Genomic DNA, 22,419 nt, shown 5'->3' on the forward strand with positions numbered 1-22,419 from the left:
ACTGTTTAATGTCAAAACTTCAGAATTTTTATTTATCAGATGCTGCCTTGATGTGGATGAAATCGTACCTCAGTAATAGAAGTCAATGCACAAGAGTGGCTGATAAATGCTCTTCATTTGCTAGCTGTCCTACGGGGGTTCCTCAGGGGTCAATTTTAGGACCGATTTTATTTAGTATTTATATTAATGATCTGCCTCAAGTATGTCCAGGTATAGATGTTATAATGTATGCGGATGATACTGTGCTTTTTACTCATGCAAGAACTAAAGAACTAGTTGCAAACAAACTGTCATCTGCAATGGTGAAAGTCTCAAATTGGTTGAATGAGTCTTGTTTGTCTCTAAATGTAAGTAAAACTGTATGCACGTATTTCACTGCACGAAAACAAAACTCTGTGAATCCAGATATCATATTTAATGGTGAAGCAATCAAATTTGTGACGCATGTTAAATATTTAGGAATAATAATAGACCAACACCTGTCTTTTAAAAAGCAAGTAAAAAGGGTAATAAATAATGTTAAATTCAATTTGAATAATTTTAAAAGTATCAGGCACCAGCTCTCTGAATCAGCTGCACTTCTTTTAGTACATACTTTGATTCTACCTCACTTGTCGTATTGCATAACAACTTGGTCACAAGCAGATGCAACTACACTTAAGCCTGTGTACTCCCTTCATAAATAAATCATGAAAGTGTTAGATAAAAAACTAAGGGACTACCATCACTGTACTATTTTGAAAAGGTTAAATTTTTTAAATATGAATAATTTTGTTTTTTATACTGATGTGTGCCTGATTTACAAAATTATTAATAATCTTGCTCCACCCCCTCTTCAGGGATGCGTGACCCATAATGGAAGTGCAGGTAGGACTAGAGCATCTGCCAGGGGAGATTTGGTACCGCAGTACAGAAAAACAACCTTTGGGCAAAAAGCTTTTTCAGTTAGAGTAGTGGGGTTGTGGAATTCCCTACCTACAAACATTCGAAGCCTCAAAAGCTTCTCAATTTTTAAAAATAAGCTTAAGTACTGGCTACTATCACAACAGATCTGCAACCACTAATGACTGTGTTGTATATTATCTGTTTTATATTCTGGTTTTAAAATTGTATATTCTGTACATGTATGAATTGTGATGTTTCATGTGGGGTATATGTAATGTATGTTATTTTATTTGTTTTCCTGCCCAGGGACAGCAGATGTAAACTAGCTATTAACTAATTCTGGCGCAATTACTTTTAATTGTGCATTGTCCCTGTAAAAATAAACAATAAACAAACAAATTGAAAGGACCTACAGAACAGAGCTGATATATTCTTATGATAATCTTTGCAGTGTTGCTTTTATGTCAAACATGTTCCAAAAAACTAAATAAAATAAATACATTTAAAGAAAAAGAAATGAGATACCTTTCATATGAGTGCAAAGTATTTAATTTACTGGATTATGAGGCTGTTCCATAATTAATATATAATTATATATTATATACAGTTAATTTAATATATAAACCCATATTCCACTGAATGTCAAACATAAATAATTATAATCTGATTAAACTGTTACTGTAATATAAAATTACCTATTTACTCAAATTACTCATACTGCGAGCTTTGGTTATATCGCCACCCCTAATTATATTCCTTTAAAACTTGTGTTTCTCACATATTAAGTACTGTAACACAGATGAGTGTACTGTGCTGACAAAATGTTCAGAGTTGTCTGTAAGAACTAGACATTCCCCCTAAGACTACAACTGCCAGAATCCATAAAAACACATGTCTGTGCCCCAGGGATGACAAACAGTACAACGGAGGCTTGTAACTACTGCAGTGAACTAAAAAATCTAAGCACTAAACCTTTTTTTGTGTCTGGCCAGTAACAATAACGAAAAGCGCACAACACATTGTAGGAGTATCAGAGACACTTTATACTTGTCCTTGTTGCCCTTTATATGGCTGGGCTTTTCTGACAGCACAATAAGTGAGTTTGTTACGAGCAGATACTAACAGAGCTCAATAGTGCGCTGACCTATGGGGTGATCCTTTTGACAAAGAGGCAGCAACATAAGTATGTGTGTGTGTCTGTGTGTGAGTGTGTGTGTTTGTGTATGTATGTATTTGGAGAGAGAAACTGCAAATGAATCCCTGGCACATTAATAAGGTAGAGAGGCAGGGGGTAAGAGGCGGGGTCACATCAGGGTCGACTCTGAATCAGCAGCCCGATTATGTGGTCCAGACACACCGCTTTAATGAAATTAACAAAAGAAGAGGGAAGGGTGTTCAGAAGAGCTCTGACTGCTTTAGAAATCACAGCACAGCCTCAGAAACAGTTTAGTGTGATTGGCTTTGTATGAAGAATTCAGCCAGAGAAATTCAATAAGAATGAATCGTGCCTGCCGATAGCACAACTAAAAATGTTTTTTCTAAAGCAGTATTTTTCCTTTTACTGTTTTCCAGGAAAAAAAATATCTATACATCCTTAAAACAAAACTCATTTATTTGAAACAAAATTGCATTAGATATTAAGACTTGTTTTCTTGATTATTTTAAAAACATAATGTACATAATGACAAAATGTAGACAAACAAATTCTTTAACAACAAATATTTTCTTATTATCTTAAACAAAAAAGTAAATGTATCTTTTTATCTTTATGTATACATTTTATTACTGTAAAATAACACAAATATACAGATTAAGAAGTTTTATATTTATATGTATATAATTTATATAATAATTAATATATATATATATATATATATATATATATATATATATATATATATATATATATATATATATATATATATACACACACACCAATCAGCCACAACATTAAAAACACCTGACAAATATTGTGTAGGTCCCCCTTGTGCCACCAAAACAGCGTCAATCCGCATCTCAGAATAACATTCTGATGCTATTCAGCATAATGCTGAAGTTGTTCATTTAAAGTCGTTTAAAGCTATTTTCTAGCTTTATTAGTAGTAACACAAGCAATCATATATTACTGTCTGTAAACGGCTGACACAGATTCACTTCACGTCACCTAACTGACTCATATTACACATAAAATCTTTTGCCACCACCTGCTTGCTAACATATGTAATGTAAAAAAAAAATAAAAAATTAAAGACAACCCATAGCTCTTAACAGATCTGCACTGCTCTTTCATTTTAGTTTAGAGTGGCACGAACACAAGCAGAGTGATAATAATAGTAAAAAAGTGCGTTCAACTGTTTTACAGGTCTGAATTATGCTGATGTTCAGTATAATGCAATTCTCCATCATTTGATTATCATCTAAATAATTCTATTGCTATAGTCAACAGAAAATGTACAAAAACATCCCTTTTTAATACAATTATTTACAGACTGCTTTCAATGGGCGGTAATCACGTTACATTAACTGCGCCAGGCAAACAGCACTGAATTTTGTGAATAAAGCATAAAGAAGGTTTGTTTGTGATAAAAAAGAATGACACTAATTTAAATACTCACAGGCCCCGATTTACTAAGATCCCAAATAACTGGTGCTAATTTGCTGTGTGCGTGTTTTGCAGGTGATTTACTAAAAAAAATGGTGCAAATAACTTCAAGTGCAAATATGTTGGACACACACATGTGGTCTTACTAAATACCATTTTATTTTTATTCAATATGGCATTCATATGTTTATTTATAGGATTGTATGATATCATCATAAAAACCCTGCTATTTAACAAGTGTAAGAGTAGTTGATGAGAATGCACATGACACACTTCACTTAAAATATTCATAATTCACAAAGAAAATACAATATTATGTACATGTTAAGCCATCGCACCACTAATGTATACTTCAATTAAATATGAATTTCAAACTGCTATTATCTTGACCATGGAAAAGTTAGCTGCGCACGAGAGAGACACGGGAAGCTGCACAGTACAGAACTTGCTCTCCGATCATTTCTGCCTACTTGAAAGAACCACCACTTAAAATATTTTGCAGTATTTCAGCAGTTTAAAACATTAAATTATGACATAGTTTGGGCATAAATTGTTAGTAGGATTAGTATTAATTCAATTTCACAATAATGTGTTTCAATAAAGGGTGTTCTACGTATTATCTGTTATCAAAGTCTCCTTTTATTCACAATGACAACATGATGCACATTACAAATCAGATTAATACCTTCTTTGCATTCGAATTAATTTGCTCTCATACTTTCTGATTCTGAAATTACTTTCAGGCTTAATAAATCACTTTGCAGGTGCAATTTGATTCATTTGCATCTAAACCACCCTTTATTATGCGCATTTGAAAGCACACCTCTAAATTGCATATTCATTTTGGGGAAACACACAATAATTGCTAAGACGTGCTATTTTGCGCATCTGAAAGATGCAATCTTTAAAAGACTATGCTAGTAGATCAGCTTTGCCGTTTTTTTTTTTTTGTGTAATATCAAGTTTGCACATGTTTTTATACATGCAAACCTTTTGTAAATCAGGGCCACAGTGCAGTGTTATTTCAGTGGATTTCGCACCTGGTCAAACTGGATTGCGAGTGATGCATGAATAAGATGCAGGTTTTTTCTTAGAAATACTGCATGCAAAGGTGGCACAAATGTTGAATGTATTCGCCCGTGATTCTTTCATTTAAATATATTCGCCATTGCAAATGGCCGATGGATGTGCATGTTTGTTTTGTGAATGTTTTCATTTCTCTGTCCCTCATAATGAATTCACAGAGTTCAAGATTTCTTATCAATACAGAGGCAGGCTGGCGATCCCTGACAGATGGATGCTGACAAGCATGTGTTGAATTTAAATCCAACACCTTTGGGGAAAGGGTGTAGTTTGCATTCAAGTCAAACTTAGTCTGATGGCTTTAAGGTGTTGAACATCTTCTCGGTGAGTGAAGTGCATAAGCAATCAACTGCATTTGTGGGGAGGGGGAGAAGGAAAGCAGGATATTTACTTTAACAATAAAAACAAGGTAGAGACCATTAAAAAGTTTTCTCAGAAACAGACGCCAGAGCAGACTTGACATATCAAACATGCTTTGATGGGAGAGTAGTGCATCCGTGAAAGAGAGGGGGAGAGAGGGGGTAGTCTGTTCACCAGAAATCCCACCTCTCCATCGATCCAGTGGCAGTCTGAGAGAAGAAAGGACAAACTCAAAGCAAAAGACGAGATGGCTCAATCTAATCCCTGCTGTGGAGCTCCAATGAAAAGAATAAATAACTTGATGAAAGAGTATCATGTTCGTTTTTAAGCCAGGAATCATCCTGGCTCTGCGCAATTGACAGTATGAGGGAATATAGAATATAGCAGAGTCCCAACCCCATGATTACATGCCTTGCTGCTCTCCTTCAAGCACCTCGACAAGTGCCGTTCCCACTGCTAAATCAATACCAGCACAAAACAGCAAGCAACATGGCCAGACACAGCACTCAAGGCCCAATTACAGCCTCTTTACCCAAGGTAACATGAGCCTTCAAAGTGAACAGCTAAACTGTGGTAAAACCAAAAACTGCAAGCACTTTTTGGTTAAAGAAATAGTTCACCCAAAAATGAAAATTCTCTCATCATTTACTCACCCTCAAGCCATCCCAGATATGCATGAATTTCTTTTTTCTGCAGAACACAGATTAAGATTTTTAGAAGAATTTCTCATTTGGCTGAACAATCAAAAATTATTTTTGACTTTTTTGACAACTTTTTGGAACTAGCACAGCATTGCTCTGTTTGTTTGACCATACTGACCAGCCTGACAAAGTAACTTTGGTTCAACCAATGGCTTTTGGTTTGGGGTGTCATTATCAGTTTGGCCAACCAATGGATAATGGGTGAAGTGTTCAGGAAACCTGTTTGAAAACAATCATTATTTTCCGTTTTACACTAGTGGTACAGAGATTTCACACTTTAGTCTTATGGATGTTTAGGTATTTTTACCAGAAAACAAGACTAGGGAAAAAATACAGACTAAGGAAATGATTGTTTGCAGTGTAAACGGGGCAAGGCTGTGGATTCATGGATTCCGCATGAGGGATTCATTGGAAGCACATCTGCTACTTCCAGGAGTAACTGATCCTCTCATTTCACACACCGTTTGAGAGGAATATGAAAAAGAAGAAAAAAAAATCCACTGCAGTCAAACTGAATGAGAGAGACAGAAGGTGTGCAGACAGAGAGAGGATGAGGAGGGTGGGCACATTTTAAAGTAAACAGGAATACATGGAGTGCAGCGCTCCATAAAAACTGAGATCTGTCGGTTTTATGCTTTGATTCTACAATGTACTCTTTCAAGCAGTGCAATACTGCTTTTCTGGCAGAGAAGTCTTGATGACTTGTGACATTCCCTGTAGAAAATGACACAATTTATTTATTTTGCTCTCATTTTAATAATTTGCTGCTACATATGACTAAAACTTCACATCTTTATCTGTGAGATGCTCCAACATAATTGTTCTCATATGAGTCATCAGATTCTCTGCTAGTTTTGTGCTGCAAGAGTGTTGTAATAAGAACGGGCTAATTTTACCATTTATCCTATACAGTGCTTTAATTAAACAGCCCAATACAAATACTGGTTTGCCTCTGTTTCAATTATCAGCTACATTGTGACCAATTACGTTAATGACTAAACCATAACAAAAACTTTCAAATCTGATAAAATGTTAATATGTTAATGTAGGTGCTTTAATAAATTAGCTTCACATTTCTGCCTTTAAATCCTCAAAATTGACACCATTTACTTTCATTGTCAGTGCCTCACTGTATCATGACCAATCACATGTGATGAAGAATCATGTCATATCAGTAACCTTATAAAGGTAGTTTTATTTGACATGGAGAGGGTCCCCTCACGGGGGCTGCCATGTTTTAATCACATGACCAACCGAATACTACTCGCTTAATCTCAGTAACCGCCCTGTAATTGGACACTTTCAATCATGGATTAATGGTTTTAATTCAATGTACTAGTTTATTCTAGCTAGTACTAGTCCTTTTTTAAGTATTTAAATTGAGTTTACTTGTTAATTTTAATTTCACAGAAAAAAGTTCAATTTAAAGTTGTGTCATCAAAATGTAGATAGTAAATAAATATTTCAAGTAAAGAGCAATTAAGATTCATGTGTAGTACAAATTAAAATCTGAAGGTTAAATAAAAGGTTAGAGTTTGTTCTTTAAAAAAATTATTGAGTTCTGCTAAATTGTTAGGGTTACAGTGAAGAAAAGGAGGGATACGTCTAAATACATTTTTGTGGTAATCAACATTATGTCACAAATGCTGTTGATAGAGCTTAACTTGTTTTGAATGAGTCATTTTAAATCTCAGTCCCAAGTTAATCTACCTGCCTGGTTAATAGACTCACTATAAACTAAATAAATACAGTATACTGTGTTACAAAATGTAGTGAGCTGCCTACTTGGGAACAGGCCTGGCTCCAGCTCTAAGATGTAAGGTGGGCCATAGGACCCACCAGGTGAGACGAACAGTTGGAGGGGTGGGTGTAGGTGTAGCTCTCAAGGTGGGCCAAGTTCATGATTGGGTGGGCCAGGCCCACCCAGACCCCCCTGTGGAGCCGGGTTTGCTTGGGACACATTTTAAGGTATCAAAGGCAAGCTCCCAATGCTGTTTCAAAAGTGAAATTATGCTTCCTTCTGAGGCACCGTGCACATTAATCTATTTTCAGTTGTTCCTCTTAGACTTTTGAAAACCGTCTCTAGTACAGTATACTTTGTAAAACGATGTGAATGGCCCATGAAAGGCAAAAATTGTAATTTCTTCAAGTAAAAAAATGTACCATGTGTAAAGATTCATTAGTCAGACAGTGGAAAGCTTTAGAAATCAGAGAGGAAGTACAATAGCTCATTAGCAATCTGCCCCCTGTGGGCTGGAGCTCATGTTCAAGTACCTCTCTAATTTAAACATCATCATAATCTCTTGACCTCCAAAATAAAGGAACAGATGAGGAACTTCCATCAGGACAGCCCTCCATTCCTCCTGCCCTCCTTGAAACCTCATATTTAGTAAAAATGACATCCTGACTCCTTGTGCAATTTCAAGGTTTTACTGGCAGGCTTAAAATCCAGGGATTGTAACCTATAAGCTCTTAGGACAAGGTGCAGGTAGTGAAAGGATATGCTGTCTGTTTCTGTGGAGAAGTGGGTTTTATTTACATTCTTTTGGAAGTTTTTTTCTAGATAAAAGTGTTTTGGAAGGATTTCTGTAAGTAATTTCAAAGCAATCGTAAACTACTGCTCCCTTATGAGGGGATCATAAAACTTTAAAAGCCCCTGTAAACCAAAAATGTTATTTTTTCTGGTTGCCCGGAACAAAAATTACAATTAGGTAAAACATGTCACAGTAACAAGGATATCTTTTCAAAACCCCCACACATTAGGTGCAATAGGAATTTCAATGAGAGAGCATATTCAAATAACTGCACTTTATTGGAATATGATTTATATAAACCTCCACAGGCAAGGAAAGAAAATTCTGTTAATGTTCATCATTTTTTTCCCCTCTTTTAGTTGAAAATGAGTGTTCGAAAGCTCAGGGCTCTGTCAGTACTGTTTGCCACCCCCCACTGCAAAGCCATTATGCAAACTGACAAGTTTGAAAATTATATATTTGCAGTTTGAAAGGCAAAAAGCAAACAAGAAATTCCATGCTTGAACAGAGTTTCTTGCCTCATTCTGGCTAGCAATGTATGAGTTTTTTGTTTGTTTGTTTCTTTGTTTGTTTTTTAATCAGGGAAGGGGCCCACATCAGCCCATGGGTGCTAGCTCATGACAAGGTGTGCAGTGCCCAACCAAATGGCTGTCAGCCCAGCTAATAGAAAATCCATAAATTAAGGTTATGTTTTGATTGGATTTTACATTTTGTCAAATTGATTGTTTTGGCTTTTTAATTGTCTTGCATAGAAGAGTAAAAACCTTTAAGGAATGATAAATCAAAAAATGAAAATTCTGCCACAAGTAATTTCAAACCTGTATGACTTACTTTCTAATGTGGAACACGAAAGGAGATGTTTTAAAGCTTAAAAAGGACCCATAAATGAATGCGTGCAATTCATGCCACTGTGAACGAGCTTCTCTCATAGCGCTCATAAATGCGCAAAGGACATGAAGATTTTCAAGGAGAAATTACTTTTGGGTTGTTTCTCACTAAAAATCTATTGTATGCCTCCAGAAGACTTGGAATATGATACATGAATTACACAGACTATGATTATGACACTTTTGGGTCCTTTATCAAGCTTTAAAGTGAGGCAATATCCACTGCCATTGTATTGAAAAGACGGGCCAGAATATTCATTAAAATATCTCCTTTCATGTTCCACATAAAAAAGAAAGTCCTACGAATTTGGAACGATATGAGGGCAGGTCAATTATGACAGAATTTTTATTTTTGGGTAAACTATTTCTTTTACTAAGAGAAAAAGATGCTGCCATTACCAGAGGGCCTATTTATGAAAGTAGATGAAGAGTTTAGAAGAATAGCCATTAGGCAGAGAATAAGGACAAGAGACCATAAGGTAGGTCACAGCATTTGTCATTGCGTTAGCAAAAATGTTACAAAGGCAACTCAAAATTCTGAGCTTTGGAAAGCTTTTTGTTTGCTGAGTTTTTGCCAGAAGCTACGATCTTAATCTTTGAAATTCTGGGTCAAGAAGTGTTAATAGAATGTGAGAATTGATGGACCAAATAGTCACTGACCTTTTTCCGAAGTTGGCTTCCTTTCTGCGGCAGTGCAGGGTGACCACTCTGTGTCCCTCGCTCCGTACGTCCTGACTGACTGTCCACTGAACTGGGTTGCTGGCCCTCGCCCCCAGAAACGCCACACCATCCTTCAACTTGACCCTGGTGTAAATTTCAAAAGTACCATAAAAGTAAGTGCACAAAAGAGCCTTCAAAACTTCAAATTAAAGGTGCATTAAGCATTTTTTCTTATCGGGTTCAGCTTGGTTTGGCTTAGCTTGGGCCAGCCAGCCCCTTTGGGTAGATGCCGTAACTACACCATTATGAAAGCGAAAAGCACCTTTCTCCATTTACAGACATTCAAAAGAACACAAAAAAAGGACTTTTGTAGGTTGTTGTTTACTTAAGTAAATGAACTAAAGCAACACAATTCTAGAACATTTAGTCATAACATGATTTCATTGTGTTCTATCCAATTGCATATGAAAAATGTAAGTTTACATATCCATTTGAGCTTAATCCATTTTAAAAGGGATTACATGCATACTTTTTGTAGAATTGGGCAGGGAATTTTCATTTCACAGCATGCTTGCATGGGACTAGATGGGGTGAAAAAATGGTTTGGGGCTACCATTGTGGAGAAGATTGGCACTTGTGCTTAGGCTGAGGATGGACTAATTTAACTAATTTAACAAAATTATGTAGGCAGAATGAAAATGACTTAATCTGAATGAACAATATTAAATTGCTTGAAAAACGTTCTCAAATTCAAGTAAGGGTGCCGTAAGTGCAGCGCTTTCTGAAAATTCTCTCTTTTTTAAAGATACATTTAAATCACAAATATTTATATTATGGTAGATGTTCTCCTAGTGATCGTCTTTTGTTTTTTGTTTATTTTTGTTGCACTAGTAAATGCCATTGAGATGGGAATGCTAACATTTGGGTTGCCAACCAAAACATCCTTTTAAGCCCACTGATATGACTTCAGTCTTCATCTCCTGTAAACATAATAATTTTAATTAAATAATTTGTTAAAAGTACTTTACATTTCTTTAGGTGTAATATTTAGTGCACTATTAACATTCTACATTCTTGGAATGAATATTGGTCACATTGAATATTGGGTACAGAAAAGGTACAACATGTCCTTGTGCATGCCCTGCGTTATTATAAAGATTGGTCATAATACCTACATTCAGCCAAAAAGACAGGATGCTGAAGACAGGCTGCAGTGTAATTCAAATGCAGAAAATAATGGAAATTATATTATCACAAAGGCTTAAACCAAATGTATTTAGAAATGGCCCTGATGATTGCTTTTATTCCTTTTTCTACAAATGTTCACTTTGTTTAACTTTTTATCAGTTTGTATTTGTCTGTAGAGTAAAGCATTTACAGACATGTTTTTCTCCAACTAAAGGCACACATTGCAATACTATAGTAGTCACTAAGTCTACATAGACAACTACATTTGCATATTTTTCTATACAAGGCCATGTTGGGTAAATTGCCGGTATATTTATGTTATCTCCTCAAGAAAAATTCCCCCAGTTTTCATCTCCGCTCCACCAGGTGGCTCTCTTACCAGGTTCCAAGGGTTTTTACTGAGCTGGGGGAAAAAAGCCTTCTCTTACTTTGCGCCATGGTCTTGGAATAATTTGCAAAATTCGCTACATCTAAATTATCTAGTCCCATTAAATGAATTTAAGGCTATGTTAAAATGCCATATAACTCAAAAATGTAACTACCATATGTGACCTGCTCCTTTCTTTTATGTGTGCTGCTTGTTTGTTTGTATTTGTATGCTGTATTTGTATTTAAATTGTAACTGGTGTGCCTTCTTGGCCAGGTCTTCCCTCGGAAAACAGATTTTAGTCTCAAGGGACTTCCTGGTTAAATAAAGGTTAAATAAAAATAAAAAAATAGTAGACTGAATACAATTCAGGGCCCCATAGTATGTGCTATTAAAGCTCCACTGTTGGCAACAAAATTGGCAACATGAATGACTACAAGCATGGATGATAGTTTGAATGAACAGCCTGAGAAAAAAAATAAAAAACTACAATTTCCCCAGGATAAATAAACAGAAAACTAAAACGTTTACACATACACATATATAATGGAATTCATTCCAGTTCCCTTTACAAAAAGCTTCACTATGATGCTGCGCAAATCTCCTGGTTAAAGGGGCCATAGAACGTGTTCCCCTTCCTGAGAGAGAGTCAGGTTATTACACCATATACTTCCTGGTTCCCATGGAGGGTGAGGGGTTGCGTCTGGCATTAGCTCTTAAATCCTGAACTACCCAGTCTGGTTGTTCAAGTCCAAGATGCTGCCTATCAAGTTGATCGTGTCACAAGCCCAACATCACGTTTGGCTGGTCACCATCGATCTTATGATGCACTTCTTCACTTAGAAGTTCTGCCGCAACACAGGAAGATCCTGAGGTTCGCTTTCGGGGAACGAAACCTTCCAGTATCGGGTTCTTCCATACGGCCTAGCCCTCTTAACCCGCACATTCACAAATGCATGATGCAGCGCCGGCTCCTTTGCGACTCCGGGGCATCCGCATTCTGAATTACATAGACGACTGGCTGATCCAAGCGCAGTTCCAGCAACTGGCAGTTCAGCACAGTGATACCATCTTAGCTCATATAGTTTCTATGGGGTTGAGGCTCAACGCCATGAAAAGCGTCCTCTCTCCCACTCAGAACACTGTCCATTGTGTATGGAGTTCGAACACTATGCGGGCACAACTGTCTCCCGCTAGAATCGAGTCCATTCAGTATACCCTGAACAAAGTCAGGCTAGGTCAAGTTTCTACTAGGTCTCAGGGCGACTGCGTCCTCGGTGATCCCTCTGGACCTTCTGCACATAAGACCATTTTTGTTGTGGTTCAAAGCCAGGGGATTTCTTCCAAGGGCCAAACCCCTACGGCTAATAAGGGTTACGCGCCTCGGGCTTCGTTCCCTTTCTATGTGGTTCAGACCCCGGTTTTCTACCTTGGGTCCCACTCTAGGTGTGTCTTGTTGTCGCAGGCTGCTAACGACAGACGCCTCCCTGATGGGCTGGGTAGCGGACTTAAGTGGTCGTCCAGCTTAAGGGGATATGAGGGTCGTCAGCTCGGTTGTCACAGTCACTGTCTCGAGTTGATGGCTGTATTTCTGGCCCTGAAATACTTCCTCCTGAGGCTGCCATGTCTTGGTGCGGGTGGGCAATACAGCAGTAGCTCTCACATAAATCATCAGGGAGATCCATGTTCTTGTCAGCTGTATTTCTGACGCGTCGGATTCTCCTTAGGGCCCAGGGTAAGCTCCTGTCACACAGGGCAGTTATATCCCTGGATGCCCGTATGTGGGAGCAGATTTACTGTCCAGACAGAAAATACCAACGGGGAAGTGAAAACTCCACCCTAAGGTAGTAGTTGGCCAGAGTTCGCCAGCAAGGGTCTTGCTTCTTACTGATAGCACCGCGCTGGCCGAACAGGGTTTGGTTCTCGGAGCTAATTTCTTTCCTCGATGGCTCGCCTGGGGCGATTCCAAACAGGAAGGATCTTTTATCTCAGGCACAGGGGACAGTATTTCATCCCTTCCCCGAATTGTGGAATCTTTCATGCTTGGCCCCTAAGGCTTCCAACTGAGGGACACAGGGCTTTCTCCTGAGTTTATCGAGACCATTTTAAATATGGGCTTCTTCCACTTGGAACAAGTTTGGGTGAGATCGTATAGGGAAGAAGAGGACCTCTTCGCCTCTATGAACAGCGCAATGTCTCCTCTACTTCTCCCTGAGTCACCCAGCCCCCCTTGGGTCTGGACGTTAAGACACATACCTGACCCAGAATGCATCTGTATGCGGTTCTTTCCATAAAAACTGATGAATGTGCGCGGAGAGGACCAGCCTGCCGCATCACAAACTTGTTCAGGCATGAGCTTGAGATGTTGACTCAAGGACGTAAGAGCCCGGAGTAGCATGAACATGCAAACAATAAAATCTGATGAATGTGTGCGGAGAGGACCAGCTGCCGCATCACAAACCTGCTGCAAGAGTAAGAGGCAAGACCCTTGCTGGCGAACTCTGGCCAAGACTCCTGGGAGCAGAGAAACTGGAGGAAAGGCATACAGACACATTCTGGACCATGTATGTGCCATCGCGTCCAGACCCAGGGTCTCCGTACTGACTAAAGCGGACACAGACCGGCCAATGGTACGGGCTGACTGCTTGGTCACACGAAGAGACAAATCTATAGCTCGACGAAGTTCTGAAAAAGCCTCTTCGTCGAGAGTTTCACCTGCACTCAGGTCTTTTAGCAGGTCAGCCTGGTACGCCTGTAACACAGCCATGGTGTGCAGCGCAGCACCAGCCTGACCTGTCGCTTGATAAGCCCTCCCCACTAGCATGGAGGTAGTTCTGCATGGCTTAGAGGGGAGAGCAGGTTTTTTCAAAGATGATGCCGAACCCGGTGAGAGATAACTCGCAAGTGTCTCTTCGACCGGCGGCATCATTGAACACCCTCGCGCCTCAGCACCCACGATAGTCGAATATAACCACGTCGAGGGCACGTGAACGCGTGTGGTATAAGGTTTCATCAAAGAAGGGAAGGGACTGATGAGGCGTTCCCTTCCCTTGGCCACCAGACAGAAATCTGTTCTCTAACTTGGAGCGTTTGGGGGTTTATTGGTCGCGTGGCCAGTCTAATTGAAGTCTGGCCACTGCACGAGTAACCACATCGAGTAACTCTTCAGAGGATTTTGAGTCATGCTTTGAGTGCTCGGATGTGGGTAACTCGAAATCTGTAGATCCAAGAGAATCGAGGTCCGCCTCGTGAACCGAAGAGGGGCCGGAGCGCGCTTCAAGATCACACGAAGGACCAGCCGGATCTGGGGAGAGAGCGAGCGAAAGGGACGGAGCCGTCTCTCGCTCCTCAGCAAGATCCATACGAGAGCCCCACGAATTAAGTGTGGGTGTCGGCTCTCGGAAGTAAGCAAGGTGAGCGCGAAGCATACTGACCGAAAGAATGTCACAATGCGCGCACCCGCCTCCCCCAACGCAAGAGCAGCGTGCTCTTCCACCAAACAAACAAAACAAAACTCAAGCGTGTCCTTGTCAGTCATGTAACGCTGACAAGGAAACACGCATCGTTTGCTCTGTTTCTCCGCCATTCTCTCTTTTTTTCTTATATTATATATATATATATATATATATACACACACTCACCTAAAGGATTATTAGGAACACCTGTTCAATTTCTCATTAATGCAATTATCTAATCAACCAATCACATGGCAGTTGCTTCAATGCATTTAGGGGTGTGGTCCTGGTCAAGACAATCTCCTGAACTCCAAACTGAATGTCAGAATGGGAAAGAAAGGTGATTTAAGCAATTTTGAGCGTTGCATGGTTGTTGGTGCCAGACGGGCCGGTCTGAGTATTTCACAATCTGCTCAGTTACTGGGATTATAACGCACAACCATTTCTAGGGTTTACAAAGAATGGTGTGAAAAGGGAAAAACATCCAGTATGTGGCAGTCCTGTGGGCGAAAATGCCTTGTTGATGCTAGAGGTCAGAGGAGAATGGGCCGACTGATTCAAGCTGATAGAAGAGCAACTTTGCCTGAAATAACCACTCGTTACAACCGAGGTATGCAGCAAAGCATTTGTGAAGCCACAACAAGCACAACCTTGAGGCGGATGGGCTACAACAGCAGAAGACCCCACCGGGTACCACTCATCTCCACTACAAATAGGAAAAAGAGGCTACAATTTGCAAGAGCTCATCAAAATTGGACAGTTGAAGACTGGAAAAATGTTGCCTGGTCTGATGAGTCTCGATTTCTGTTGAGACATTCAGATGGTAGAGCCAGAATTTGGCGTAAACAGAATGAGAACATGGATCCATCATGCCTTGTTACCACTGTGCAGGCTGGTGGTGGTGGTGTAATGGTGTGGGGGATGTTTTCTTGGCACACTTTAGGCCCCTTCGTGCCAATTGGGCATCGTTTAAATGCCACAGCCTACCTGAGCATTGTTTCTGACCATGTCCATCCCTTTATGGCCACCATGTACCCATCCTCTGATGGCTACTTCCAGCAGGATAATGCACCATGTCACAAATCTCGAATCATTTCAAATTGGTTTCTTGAACATGACAATGAGTTCACTGTACTAAAATGGCCCCCACAGTCACCAGATCTCAACCCAATAGAGCATCTTTGGGATGTGGTGGAACGGGAGCTTCGTGCCCTGGATGTGCATCCCACAAATCTCCATAAACTGCAAGATGCTATCCTATCAATATGGGCCAACATTTCTAAAGAATGCTTTCAGCACCTTGTTGAATCAATGCCACGTAGAATTAAGGCAGTTCTGAAGGCGAAAGGGGGTCAAACACAGTATTAGTATGGTGTTCCTAATAATCCTTTAGGTGAGTGTATATATATAAAATCTCTTTCAGAGCAGAGAGAGAAAGGAAAGAAAGTTCTGCGCACTGCCTAACAATCTCTAACTCCTAACAAAGGGAAGAAAGTTTTTAGCAGGTTTGTGAGACACACAGCACAGTATGCTCTGAATGAAAAATATCTGACGACACACTGGTGACACCTCTATTTTATAGCCTGGCCACAGGTGCATCTAATGATCATCACCAGCCGATGCTATAAATTCCGGTCAATGTTCATTGACGTGTTACACACATATTCACAGCTGGTCACAATGCAGGATTGTTGCCAAAAGAGAAGCATCATAGTGAAGCTTTTTGTAAAGGGAACACTTAACTTTCAAAAAACCTTGAGCACCAAGCTGCGGAGGACAACAAATTCCATAGATACATCTTGGGTCAAGGAATGAAAAAAGGTAAAGACCTGCCTTGCTATGACTGTATTTACACTGCAAAGTCTAACGCACAGATATGATATGACCCCACTTTTGGTCCATCTGTTAACATTTACTTTAGACTGAATGTGTTTATATTGCGTGAAGTCAAGCACATCGTGCAAGTAAAGTAGGTTTACATGAATATTAGTTTTCTCCCTCTTTTTAACTATTTGGCTACAAAAGTAACCACATTCTGATCTGTTGTGTAACAATCACTCAAAAAACAAAAGTAAGAGTGTTTAGATGTAGGTCCAGGGTTGTGACTTTTTACTTTGTCTTTGGTTTTGTATCGTTAGGTTAGGTGTTAAAAATGCCAGTGTGAACTCTAAGCGAACCAGGACTAAATGTATCATTTTCTTTTTTGGTCCGGACCAAGAGGACCAAGAAAACCGAACTACAAGTGTGAACACACCCAAAACACACGCCGTCTTGTCCATGTTAACACATAAGTGGTATTTTTATAGGTTTTTGAAGAGTGCGCATGTGTGTTGTGCTCAAATGCCTCTAGGGAACCCCAGAGTCTGATGTAAAAGGAAACCCCACTATTGTTGCACAACCATCTGTCGCATTTACATAGTGCATGCTGCTTTCATGTCTTCAGCAGCTTTGCACATTAAACAGCTTTCTGTAATATATATATTTAATTATTAGTATAATTTGATATCAGCAGAATTTATTACTACACCCCCTGTGTAACATCATTAAAGACAGCTCTATATTGTTGAACCAACACTGTTCGAATGATGGATATGCAACATACTTACTACAATGTCGGGAAAGAGTCATGATTGGCTACATCATTTCTCCAATGATGCATTGTACTATGGTGGTTAAACAGGGAGCCACGTATTTCTACGAGAAACACACTGCTGATCTGTTCATTTAAAACTTGGATTTTACATCATTTTCAATGTTTTTTTCTTGGTATACACAGCCTCTGGGTTCAAAGAATTATTCCGGGTTCAATACAATCTAAGCTCAATTGACAGCATTTTTGGTATGATGTCGATTACCAAAAAAATTATTTTGACTTGTCCCTCCTTTTCTTTACAAACTGCTAAATCTTGGTTACAGTGAGGCTCTTACAATGGAAATGAAAGGGGCCAATCCGTAAGCATAAGCAATCCGTAAACTCACTGTTTCAAAACAATTGCCACAAGATGTAAACAATATGTATGTTAACATGATTTTAGTATGTTAAAATCGCTTACTAATTCTGTATAAAGTTACATATTATTTTACAACTTTGTTGTAATGATGACATAACGGTGTAAACCCAAAAAGACCATAAAACGACAACTTAAACAACTTTACAGCTCAAAATATACACAATATTTACACTGAAGAATTAATGTAAGTGCTTTTATAAAATTATAAGCTTCACATTTCCAATGGCCCCATTTATGAACCTCACTGTAACCTCTGTATATGAAGAAATGAAAGGATGAGTCATTTTTGATTGTAATCAACATTATACCACAAATGCTGTTGCTTTAAGCTTAACTTGTATTGAACCCGGAATATTCCTTTAGTTGTTTTTGGTCAATCACAGTAAATTCCCTGGTGCCCAAGATGGCGGTCTCAAGCATTTGTGTATAAAAAAGTGGTTCTGGAATCCAATAATCCAATGGAATCCATTTTATTTATTTTTTTTTAAGTATTGTGTTAATGAACTGGTCTGGAACAGTTTGGAGCAGCTATTTTATTTTATTTTTTTATTTATTGTTTGACATAATGGCAGAAAAGTTTTAAAGTACTATGGAATTCCTCAAGAGGCTAAACAATCTGCTTTCCTAATTAAAGTCAAGGTAGTGAACAATAGACCATCCAGCCACACTATATTACCAACTTTCTTGATGCAGAAATCTAGATCTCTTGTAAATAATATTATGAGTTCCAGGCCATTTTGATAAAAAAAAAAAAAACGTGGACGTGGCTACAATTTCAGAAACTAGGTTTACTCCTCACATGTCTGAAGAATTACTGGGTATTGATGGTTACACCTTGTTTTCCAAATGCCGAACCACTTGTCGAGGTGGAGGTATTTCAGAGACTGTGTTCCATTATATCTCTTAACCTGTATAAATGTTCCAGATCATCTAGAATGACTGTGGGTGAAAGTGAGAACCCTGGGACTCCCATGGCACATATCTGCTTTTGCTGTGTGTGTGGTGTATTCACCACCTCAATCACCACATCAGGACGAACTCATTGAACATCTAATAGCCTCATCTGACCTGCTTCATACTAAGTACCCAGACATTGGACCATGACGTCTGCCTAGATAACAAATTCTGTCAAATGGTTCCGAACAACACCAGAGGTGAAGCCATTCTTGATATAATACTAATATACTGTAACTAATATAAATCAGTGTATTTGAAACCTGAGATTCTCCCTCCCATTAGCTAAAGTGACCATAACTGTGTCCTTTGGAGCCCTAAAGCACAATTAAGACCTCTTCAGTGCACTAAACATGTAGTATGACCTGTAAGGGAGCCTGGCTTGAGCGAGTTTGGCTGGTGGATTACCACTCACCCATGACAGGAGGTGAATGAAGCAACCAGCACCAATGAAAAAGTCAACACCTTTTACAATACTATCCTGCCTAAAATTGATTTCCCTATGAAGACAGGAAAAATCTATTCTTCAGACAAACAATGAATCACCCACAAGATCAAGCACTTAATCCACCTGTGACAAAAAGCCTTTAAGACTAGAAAATCAAGTGCCCTGGTGAAGTTCTACAGAAAAAAATGTCCAAAAAGAAAATACATAAGGCTAAAAACATATTTATATATCCAAAGTGGAAGGCATGGAAAAAGTTAACTCTAGAGCTGGGCACAACAGAATTAAATCGATGTGCAAAACTGTGAAAAAAGCGGACCGTAATATTGTCCCTGGAATTAATTCCCAGGACTTTGTGACAATTGCTAATGCAAGCAACACAAAGGTTGTCAAAGTGTCCCAGTCGCACTCCAAATGAAACGAAAAAGCAAATAAATAAATAATAAAGTGTTAAAATTATATTTTATAATATATAATAATATATATTTACAAAATATAAAATAATACAAAAACACATTCACCTCGAACTATGATTTAAATATATATGTAACCACCTTTCCATTTACCGTCAGGCAAGAATCCATCTAAACAAGCAGGCAGAAAATTACTTATACATATGGAGACATAAAAACAATTACAAATATAAAAATAATAATTATAATGATGATAATAATCACTGAAATATAAATCATGGTTCGAGGTGAATGTGTTTTTGTATTATTTTATATACTTTGTCTTATTTTACAGGCTGCAGAGTTGCGTTCACAATAAACTGCTCTGTGGATATAAAGTGAACTGAACTCAAAGCACCTCCTGAACTGAGATGTCTGAGCACTCCAGCACTCATAAAAAATAAATAAAAATAAAATAAAAGTCGGAAGATAGAAAGAAAGAATGAGAACCTTTTAGACACGCGTGTTCCTCGAGACTGCACGGCTCTGTATCAGCACATCATACATGCACATAGATGGCTTTTCTGTCATCTGTACTTAATAATATAATAAAGTGTTTCTTCAAGTGCATGTTGGTGTGTCAACGGGCAAATTATTGTAATATTAATTTGATAATAATAATAGTCTAATAATAATAATATTTTACTAGATTAATGGAAAAACAAGCCAAATATGACATGACATGGTCAAAGGCATCAGCTGTTGGTGATCATTCTGACCATCACTGATCCCGAGATCATCGTCTGTTTGCTCAACCCGAATGTGCATTTCTCGCTATAAATTAACAAAATGTTCAGACAGTCTCTTGCTGGTTTTTTCTAAACACATTCAGGATCATTACAGATTTGCTGGTGTCACTGCGGCTCGCTTTGTGCGTGTGCTTGTAAAGATGATATTTTAAAGGCTCATTATTAAGGTTTAGTATTTCTCTGTAATGTAGAACAGTGTTAGCAATGTTCCTTATATCATACTTTCTCAGCCCTGGAACTCAAACCATTTTCTGATGCCCCCCCAACATATATATTTTTAAGTAATTAAATTAATATCATAAACGCGTGACTAGTCGACTAATGGCTTAAATTAATGACTACTAGTCAACTAAGAAAATCTTTGGTCGTGGGCAGCCCTACCAATCCCCTATATGTGCAGACTCCTAAATGACAGTGGTATTTAGAATTTAGTCTATGATATGAGATACTAGATCTTAAATTAACTTATTCAAATGTTAAATTTTGTTTGATTTTAAATTGTTCTTTAGTCTATTTTAAATTTTTGGTCTACTTAGTATTAATGTCCCATTGTAACAGCAAAATAATTCAATGTTTTTTAAGAAAACTGTCTTTATGAACCTGTAATAATGCTTAAAGATCAATAAAAAAATACCTGCAAGACAGTCAAAACAGAAACATAGTCACAGAGATGCAAATCTCTGATTGTTCATTTAAAAATCAACAGAAAGTGCATCTGCAGGGCAGCATGAAACAGACGTTAAGGGTTAATTAGAAAATGGAAGATTTAAATGAGATTGGTTTGGCTAATATGATTTCTGGAGAGCAATAAAGGCTGCAAACCAATTTAAAGAGATATGTTCTTTCTCCACACATCAGCACATTGGTGCCAGCTCACTCATTATAAAACAACCCTAGTATCAATTAAAGTATTATTTAACAATGTGATGGGAGTGTCAGCGCTCGTGATATATCTAGAGAGCGAGACAGCGGAGGACAGACAGAGATGGATTGTAATATTAGATAAAGAAGATCTGTCTAAATTTTGACAGTCCGTCAACCCTGTGGCAGTTTCTACAAAATAACATGAGTAAATTCCCCCGAGTCTCTAACATTATGAAAGTGAGGGATGCACTCGCTAGGATGATCCCAGTATTAGTCACAAATCAGACACTGTGACATTTTTCAGAGCTAGCGTTGTGTTTGAACTGTGTAAGGGAGAGCAGATATAATTGTAACACTTTTCCGTGTCCCATGCTGAAAAAAAGTTAATACCAGTCTAAGCTTGTTGACTGGTCTTAGTTGGTTTATACTGGTTATAGCTGGTTTAAGCTAATCTCCCAGCCAGGCCAAGCTGGTGCTCATCTGGTTTTAGCAAGAAGGCCAGCTGTTAACATTCATATCGTCCATGCTGTAAAATGTTAATGCTTTTTTCTGATGATTTTAAGTCTGCATACTACATTGCAAAAAAACATTTTCTTAATTAGGGTTAATTAGCGTTAATTCATTTTTTTTTTTCTTTTTTTTTTTTGTAAACCTAAAAAAAAAAAATATATATTTATCTGAAAACAAGCCTTAATTTCTTGGCATTTTGATTCTCAAGTAAATGGATCTTTTTTTAAATGTTGAGATTTTTACTGGAAAACAAGACAAAAATACCAAGAATGTGATCTCAGTGATTTCGACCGTGGCAGGATTGTTGGTGCCAAATGGACTGGTTTGAGTATTTCTATAACTGCTGATCTCCTGGGATTTTCACGCACAGCAGTCTCTAGAGTTTACTTAGAATGGTATGGGCTGAAATATGTGCCACCAGAAACTGAATTTGAACCATTTATATTTGAATTCGAATGGCTAAACTTGAATAATTGCATTGAAAAACTGAATTTGAATCACATAATTTGAAATTGTATTGTTTAATTAAAATTGAATTTATTCAAAAACTGAATCTGAATTGTATCATTTGAAATTGAATTTATTCGTTTGGAACTGAAGTCCAATAAAATTTGATCCTCACTGAAAATTAAACTCTCTATATATCTTCACATTCACTTCTCACAATTCAGATTCAGTTCTCAAATTCAATTTCAAGTTACTGAGACAGACA

The 22,419-nt window shown here is 38.2% G+C and overlaps 1 protein-coding gene across 1 annotated transcript in view; it reads right to left on the minus strand.

Annotated features, from left to right (window-relative positions):
* Positions 1-22,419, minus strand: part of LOC127627360 (transmembrane protein 132C-like) — a 172,700-nt gene that overhangs the window by 106,221 nt on the left and 44,060 nt on the right. The window contains exon 3 of the mRNA XM_052103702.1: positions 9,713-9,856. Coding sequence (XP_051959662.1) covers positions 9,713-9,856 — 144 coding nt within the window. The remainder of the gene's footprint in view (positions 1-9,712; positions 9,857-22,419) is intronic.

The sequence above is a fragment of the Xyrauchen texanus genome, chromosome 34, assembly GCF_025860055.1.
Source record: "Xyrauchen texanus isolate HMW12.3.18 chromosome 34, RBS_HiC_50CHRs, whole genome shotgun sequence".
Classification (NCBI taxonomy): Eukaryota; Metazoa; Chordata; class Actinopteri; order Cypriniformes; family Catostomidae; genus Xyrauchen; species Xyrauchen texanus.